General features: G+C 37.8%; 1 protein-coding gene across 1 annotated transcript in view; it reads right to left on the bottom strand.

Annotated features, from left to right (window-relative positions):
- Positions 1-270: 270 nt before the first annotated feature.
- LOC102502119 (importin subunit alpha-1-like) overlaps positions 271-8,903 on the bottom strand; it is a 37,235-nt gene continuing 28,602 nt past the window's right edge. The window contains 3 exon segments of the mRNA XM_027774182.1: positions 271-492; positions 8,663-8,778; positions 8,781-8,903. The exon segment at positions 8,781-8,903 is cut by the window's right edge and continues 69 nt beyond it. Of these exon segments, the coding sequence (XP_027629983.1) occupies positions 271-492; positions 8,663-8,778; positions 8,781-8,903 (461 nt within the window).

The following is an 8,903-nucleotide window of genomic DNA, read 5'->3' as shown; positions in this document are numbered from 1 at the left end:
AGTCTAGTACCTTAACCACTACACCACCAGCTGGCCCCTAAGAAACACTATTTTAGTCTCCCAGTATGCCAATAAAAACACTAAGTATACTATTAGTGGGTGAAAAGAAAGAAAGAAAACAAACAAGCAAACAAAAGGCTTAAAAGAGCTTAGAAGGATGTCATTAGAAAATTACATCATTTCTATTAAAAAAGGGCTGCCGTGGGTTCTGACAGTAACTAGGCCAAACTTCACAGGTTGGGACATAGTCCTCTGCAAGACTGCTCTCATTTAAGACACCAGCCACAAGTTTAGGGGATCCCAGGCCTCGGTTACTTCTAGCCATATGGTTACAAACTCAGGTGTTCTCACTGCTTCTTGTGGTGTGGCGATCTGCTGGAAAGACTTAAGAGAACACAGGAAAACACTGTACAGTGGTCTCCGGTATCCCTGGGAGACTTCTTCCAGTACAAACCCTCCCTTGGATACTAAAATCCACAGAGGAAATTTGATCTGTGGTTGATTGAATTCAAGGATGTTGAAACTATACATATGAAAGGTTGATTGTACTTATAGTTTTATCATAGCAAAAGGATACAAAACAGAAACAGCCAAAGAAAAAGGCGAGGTCTGGGAAGGTCCCAAATGCAAAGGTTCAGTTGTTCAGTATGTACCCTAGGGAGTCTGAATGTGTTACCTTTCAGCACTTCGATGTATGGTTCAGAATTTCCTAATTGTATAAATTAGTCTGATTTTAAAAAGATATGCCAGGATTAAGATTCTGACCTGTTTTATGTTAATCAACATCATGCACGAAACTATGATCCATTTATTAAAAGATACTATCAAAAGACAAAATTTAAAGCAATTTAAAGGTTTTAATTGGTTTTATTTTCAATGATAGAATCAGGCAACACTTCATTTCATAAAGTCGAATAAGTGTTCCAACAAGGTGAGTAGAAGAGGTTGGTTTTATAGACAGAGAGGAAGCATAAGAAAAGAGCAAAAGTGGGGCCACCAGGTACTGTGGTGGTTACCGCGCTGGACTCTCACATGGTTGACCACATCTCTGAGCTGGTGGCTTAAAAGTCATGCTGGACATGAGTGTATGCACACCTTAACTCCAGACAGGAAAATGGAGGAGAAGGGCCATCTCTTCTGGGGGATGATTTTTCTCTTTTCCTTTCTCTTTCTCTCTTCCACAGCACACAGGTCCTAGGGCAAAAACCTTAAAAAAAAAAAAAAAAAAGTGGAATGCTCATTTCACAGTTACTTTCTCTGCAAGGAGTAAGGAGAGGACAGGGAGAAAAAATGATAGGAAAACAACTTAATAGTTAACACCAGATTTTTTATTTTGTTTAAGAATTAAATAGAGGGAACTTTATTATGTTGATTAAAACTGGCCTTTTCTGCCAGCTTCTCAGAAGTTTAGAAAACTTAGTTTTTGGTTTGATGACATGAGATTTTAACATGAGGGACTTTGTTTTGAATTTGGTCTGTTGGGGCCTGGTTTAGGCACTTAGTCTAAAACAATGATTTTAAAAGTTATTAATTATTTTAAACAATTATTTAAAAAGTTTTCTTAATTTCAGGCCAGCAGGTGGCATAGGGGTTATGGCACTAGACTCCAACATGGTCAACTGTGGCTTGAGTCCTGGACTTAGGGGTTTGAAACTCACTTCCTGTGGGTGTGTGTTCATGCCCCAAATCCCAAAGTCATTGGAGGAGAAGGGATTAAAGTGTAGCCATCCCCTTGGGGAGTGATTTCTCATTTTCCCTCTCATTTTCTTTCTCTGGAGAGAGCATGTACCCCATGGCAAAAACCTTTTAAAAAAACCATTTTTTAAATGTTATATTTCTTTTGAGAGAGAGAGAGAGAAGCACTCTTGACCAGGTCTCATCATGCTACAAATTTCCTCTGTCCTACACTCCTAGTAGGCTAGGATCATGACACATATCCAACTGTTCAGGTCTACTGGGGATCTGAACCCCTAATCTTCTAAATGACTTTCAGAATAGCAGAGTGATGCCCTACCACCTGTGCTACCACTGAGGCTGGGCCAATTTTTATTTACCAGTACTCAAAAACTAGTATTTTCCAATCTGTTTCAGACTCAATGATATTTATTGAGTTTTGTATTTAAGTGTTTATGATGAAATATTTGTGTAATGCCAATTGAATTTTTTTGAATAATGAAATTTTTTTGAATATATGAAATTCTAAAGAGTTGACTTTGCTGAATAAGAAATCACAAATGGGGACCAGCAGATGGTATAATGGTTATGTCACTGGATTCCCACATGGCTAATCATGGTTCGAGTCCTGGACCAGCGACTTGAAACTCACACCAGGCATGTGTGTGTGCATGCCTAACATCCTGAGAGGAGAACGGAGGAGAAGGGACTGTGGAATGGTCATTTCCCATCAGGGCATGATTTTTCGCTTTCTGCCTCCATTTGTCTCTCTGGCAAGTGTACATGTGCACATGCCCTATAGCAAAAATCTCTCTCTCTTAAAAAAAAAAAAAGGCATTTGGTTCTAATTAAGAAATAAATGCTTCTATGCTTCTAGCTTTATATTTTAGGATTTTTTTATTTCGTGCTTAATAATTTACAAAAAATCCATAAAAGCTATTCCTTAATGATTTCATAAAGTTTTAGCTCCTTGAGTCTGAAAGCAAGTCTAAGTATTTTCGAAAAGTTTTACTTTTCTCAAGTTTTTATAGATTTCAGAAAGTACTTCTCTATCTGGAGAACCCCCAAAATAATTTTTCCTCAAAGATATTTAGGAATATGATTTGCAGAGGACATATTGGTTAAAGAAAATAAATAAATAAAATACGGCGGTAAAAATTAGATTTAATTAGAAAAATCACTTAGTAGTCGTGTAAGAATTCCTTCCACTTTTTTCCTTTGCCTTCCTTCTTCCCTGCTTCTCTCTTTCTCCTTTCTTTTCTCCCTTGTTTTCAACTTTCAAGAATATAGTGCTTGGTAAGAAAGAAGTTATGAGGTTGTAAATAGTGAGCGTTCTTCCTCCCTGTTTTTTACAGATGTTTTAAAATGCTGCTAATCTGCCTAAAATCATCTACTTGTTTTGTTAATTTTCAGCACTTTTTAGGAAAAATATTGGGCCACTAGAGTAAAAAGTAATGAAACTCTTTATTTTTGTGTGCACTAAGTTCCAGAAACTTAGTAAAATATGTCATAATCCAGTTGTGTAATAATCAAATCCAAAATATTCTACTATTCATATCCCAAGCATGCAGCCCTGGGCAATTCAGGAAATGTGTGGGTACGGAGCCAAACTCCTTGTAAAATTATTTCTCACTCGGTTCTTTCTTGTCATGGAGTGAAGTGGAAGTAGTAGTAGCTAGATCAAGACTGGGAAAGGACCAGGTTGACAAGTGGAAAGGTCACTTGAGGTCAGGACCTTCGCTAATTATCATTTCCAAAGCGGTGCTACTCTTTGGTATTTCCCCAGGCAAGCTTAGCAGCTCTGTTTCTGTCTTACCGCTATAGACTTAGAATAAAATTTAATAAATAATGAAAAAGGGGGGGGACCAGCAGGTGGCATCGTGGTTAAGGCACTGGACACTCCCACATTGCTGACCATGGTTCGAGACCTGGACTTGGTGGCTTGCTTTCTCACTTCCTCTCTCTCTCTCTCTGTCAAATTAAAAATAAATTAATGAATAAATAAAATTTAATAAATAAGAAAAAAAAAAGAAATACCTCCCAGTATTTTCTTTTCTTTCTTTCTTTTTTTTGAGAGGTTTTTGCTATAGGGCACGTGTGCTCACCAGACAGACAGAGAGAGACAGAGAGACAGAAAGCGAGAAATCACCCCCCAGGTGGGATGGCCACACTGTAATCCATTCTCCTCCATTCTCCTCTCGGGATCTTGGGCACACACACACACACACACACACACACACACATGCGCGCCCGGCGTGAGTTTAAGCCACCGGATCCGGGACTCAAACCATGGTCGACTACGTGGGAGTCCAGCGACATAGCCATTATGCTAACAGCTGGTTCCCCTCCCAGTATTTTCTTTATCCTCTCCTTTCCTTGTTAAGACATTATCTTAATTACATATCCTCCTAAAAGGAATCCGATTTTTGAATTCACACTAGTAAGAATGACTGACAATGGGATCAGCAAGTGACCTGGTGGCTAAGGCCTTGGACTCCCACATGGCTGACTGCAGTTCCTAGAACTGTCCGCCTGCTTTCTCACTTTCTCTCTGTTTCTTTAGAGTGAGCTCATGTGCCTTACAGTAAATTAAAAAAAGATAATAATAATGATAAGTAAGATTAAATAAATAATTTAAAAAGACTGATAAAAGCCAAATATCTTCTTACTCTTCCAAAAGATATTGCATCTTAGAGATGATACTTCAGAGGAGTAAATTTTTTAAATAGCATTATTTAATTTGATCATCATTATTATTATTTAAAAATTTTTTTCTACAGTGCACTTATACTCAGCAGAGTGCGACTCGGGGTGGGGGGGGAATAGCAGGGTGAGGGGGATAGTGGAGTGGGAGAAAAGGTGAAAAAGCAAGCTACCTGGTTTGGGACTCAAATCACGATTGGCCATATGGGAGTCCAGCGCCTTAACCACTACACCACCTTCTGGCCCAAGAGGAGTAAATGTTTAATGGTAGAATTTTATAAAGGTAAAGGGACAATAATAATATTTTTCAGATGATTTGATTATAACCTAGCCAGCACAAGAAAATAGTAGAAAAAGGTTAGAATTTATTAAAAACAAAACAAAACAAAACAATAAAGCCAAGAACTAGTGGAACAAATGGTAGAGTGCCACTGTGCCAGGCTCGGGCTGTATGAGACACCCAGATTCAGATCCCGGATCATACTGGGCAGCCTGGGAGCAGTGGTGCATGCCCATGGGTTTGGCCAATTAAGAGGTTGGGGCAGAGGATCGCAATAGTGAGGCCTTGTCAGAAATGTCTGTTTTCATCTCTCCCCATTTTCCTGCTCTCTCTTGCTGTCATTAAAAAAGAGAAGGAAAAAAAAAAGTTGGATATGATGAGAAATTTACAAAAATCAATAACTTTTGTATATACAATTTTTATCTAGAGAAAACATATAATGATGAGAGAGGGCTATCCTTTATTGAATAGCAAAAGGGAGAGTTTCTAAATCACTTATGATAATCTTCCAAAATATCTGCATGGCCTATGAACAGAGCTACAATGTATTCAGAACTATAAAAAGAGAATTAAGTACAAAGAGTTATAAAACGTAGGTTCGTAAAGAAGACTGCTTTTGTTTTAAAGATATTAATTCTTATTAAACTAATTTTTAAACCCTAATATAACTACAAATAGGATTTCTTCTGATGGTGTAGGACTTGATGCAGAATTTTGAATTTTATCCTAAAAGATGAGACTAGCTTAAAACATTGTTAAGAAAAATGTTGGACCAGCAGCTGGCGTAATGGCTATGTCACTGGACTCCCATGTAGTCAACTGCAGTTTAAGTCCCAGTCCTGGTGGCTTAAACTCATGCTGGGTACGTATGCATGCGTGCCCAGGATGCTGAGAGGAGAATGGAGGAAAAAGTATTGTGGCATGGCCATCCCCTCCGGGGTGGGGTGGGGGGTGATTTCTTGCTTTCTGTCTCTCTGTCTGTCTCTTGTCTTTCTGAAGAACATACACACCCTCTAGCAAAAACCTCTCAAACAAAGAAACAAACAAAAATGTAAAGAGGAGGGATTTGTTTTAAAATGCATAACTATCATGATTAAAATATTGCAGTACAGTAAGAGTAGATTGACAGAGTAACATCAGTCTTATGAGAATAGATTGAATGGGTACAATAAGACAGAATAGAGCAGAATAGAGTAGACTGGGTAGGATAGATTAGATAGATCACCCTAGTAAGTTTCCACACTTCATACACAGCAATCACAAGGGACTCTTTCTTGAAGACTTCCCACAATTCATTCTCGATTACTGTTTATCAACTGAAGCAAGTACTGTCAATCCCCACCCCAACTCTATGGCCTTGGTATTGTAGTATAGACATATTCCCACTCCTGTCTGATGGTAGTTGCTTATTAACTCCATTACCTCTTATCTTAGTCTTTTTTCTGTTGCTACAATAGAATACCTGAGAGTATGTAATTGATAAAGAAAAGAGCTTTATTTTGGCCCACTAGAGTCTGGGAAGTCCAATATTAAACCATGTGCTGCTTTGTCTCATGGTGAAAAAGCAGGAGGGGGGACTTTGAGATGAACTTGCACCCCTCCCTGACCCATTTAGACACCGTTCAATCAAAGGACCCTGCAGGTTGCCTGCCACTGCAGAGTTAACAGCTGGGACCCATGGCTCATGTACTCCCCCACTACCCTTTGGACTTTCAGGACTTTGGTGTTTAGTGTAGCACGTAGCATAATCTCTTCTTTGGTACTGAGTTGAAGCTCAGCAGCTCAGTTTCAGGCACACCTACTTTCTAGAAATTGGGAGGACTAGAGACACCCAGGACCAGTGACAACAGTTCAGGGTGCAGTGAGTGACAGGGAGGCAGAGCAAAAGAAAGATTGCCAATTTCCTACTCCTGAATATCTTTTAATGCTTGGCAATACCTTGAACAATTTAGGAAGGAACATACAGATCACCAGATGATTAGGAACCATATCAGAGGCACAAGAAATATGGGCAACCAACAAAATGGCTCTCCTCCAAGGGTAAACATCAATTCCTCATTACCCACAGACAACACAATGGAAGTCATAGAAATGTTGGATAAGCAATTCAGAATGCTTGTAGTGACCAAACTAAATGAGATGCAAGAGAAAATAGACAACAAGCTCCATGATTTAAAAGAAGAAATAGACACCATTAAAAAGAATCATAGAGAATTGTTAGAGATGAAGAATGTAATATAGGAAATGAAAACTTCCCTCAAAAGTATTAAAAGTAGATTAGATCACATAGAAGATAGAATCTTGAATATAGAACACAAAACCTCTGACATAGAAAAAAATATCAAAAAGACTGAGAAAACAATCAAGAAAAATGAGAATAATATATGAGAAATAGTAGATATCACCAAGCAAACATCTGCATAATTGGTATTCCAGAAGAGGAAGAAAATAATAAGGGTATAGATAATTTATTCCATAAAATCCTGGAAGAAAACTTTCCAAACCTAGAGAGATATTCAAATATCCAGATCCAAGAAATATATAGGACCCCAAATAAAATAAACCCAAGAAGATCCTCTCCAAGGCACATCATAGCCAGATTGACCAAAACCACACACAAAGACAATATACTGAAATTGGCAAGAGGGAAATGTCAAGTTACTTACAAAGGTCATCCCAATAGGCTAACATTGGATCTCTCATCAGAAACAATACAGGCAAGGAAAGAATGGGGAAATATAGTCAAAGTGTTAAATGAAAAACAATTTCAATCATGAATCTTATACCCAGCAAGATTACTCTTCATATGGGAAAAACAGATAAAAAACATTCTCTCATAAACAAAACCTGAAAGAACAACTCTTTGAGAGGTTCTGAAGGGAGTGTTATACCAGGAAAACTAAATAACCAGATGGATGGATATAAGAGAACAGAAAAATAACCAAACAAATGGATCATTTTATGAAAGGAACATGTCCAGAAATATTGATAACAACATTGAACATTAATGGGTTAAGTTCTCCAATTAGGAGACGCAGACTGGCTGAATGGATAAAAAAAAAAAAAAAAACAAAAAAAAAAACACCAAAAAAAAAAACAGAAACCCTCTATCTGTTGCCTACAAGAAATGCATCTTATGGATAAAGACATAGACTAAAAGTGAAAGTCTAGAAAAAGATATTCCATACAAATGGAAATCAAAAAAGGGCTGATGGTGTGATACTGATTTCAGACAAAATAGGCTTTACAACAAAGACTGTAAGAAGAGACAAAGAAAGGCATTATATAGTAGTAAACGGACTAATTCATCGAGAAGACATAAGACTTATGAATATCTATGTACCCAACTCAGAAGCGCCTAAATACATGAAGGAAAGACTGTGGGTGCTAAAAGAAGAGAGAGTGTGCAACACTATAATTGTTGGGGATCTCAACACCCCATTATTTCCTTTAGACAGATCTAGACAAAAAATAAGCAGAGAGATACAGGACCTAAATGATACTATAAATCAAATGGACTTGACAGATATCTATAGAACTTTCCACCCTAAGGCCACAAAATACACATTTTTCTCACTCCAGCATGGAACCTTTTCAGAGATTGACAGTATAACAGGACACATATCAAAGGATACACACCAAACCTTTACAGATGCAAAGGTTTAGAAACTATATCCAGTATCTTCTCAGACCATGATGGAATTAAGCTCAATATTAATTTCAGGAAACATCCTCAAAAATATACAAACACATGAAAACTAAACAACCTACTTCTTCTTCTTCTTTTTTTTTTTTTTTAAGAAAAGGGTGGAATTTAATTTCATTTACAGGACCTTGCAAGGTATGAAATTCCACACAGAAATAAGAAGCCCGTTTGGAGGACAAGCTTCATACAGTATGTACAGTTTGGAACTGTTCAAGTATAGTTTCGTTGTAAAAAGTGCTACAATAACAACCACATTTAAAAAGAGTTCTTGGTAGAGAAACAGTAAGACAAACTGATACCAAACACAGCACACGACAAACCCCTCTGTGCCTCAGCTGTACAGTCCAGAAGTTAAAGGCCCCAGGAGTCCCATCCTGCACTTGGAAGGTGTAGCTGTCAGAGGTAGTTTCAGCCCAACATTCTGATCTTCCTCTTCCTCTACAGAGAAATACTTCTCAATCAAGTTTAATGAAGACTTGTACACAGACTCATTTTCATGGTTTTGTAGGGCTTCAATTTTATCCAGGCCTCCACATTCTT

The sequence above is a fragment of the Tupaia chinensis genome, unplaced genomic scaffold (genome assembly GCF_000334495.1).
Source record: "Tupaia chinensis unplaced genomic scaffold, TupChi_1.0 Scaffold000410_1, whole genome shotgun sequence".
NCBI classification, from domain to species: domain Eukaryota; kingdom Metazoa; phylum Chordata; class Mammalia; order Scandentia; family Tupaiidae; genus Tupaia; species Tupaia belangeri.
The sequence above is the reverse complement of the archived record's forward strand: the minus strand, read 5'-3'. Positions and strand labels throughout refer to the sequence as shown.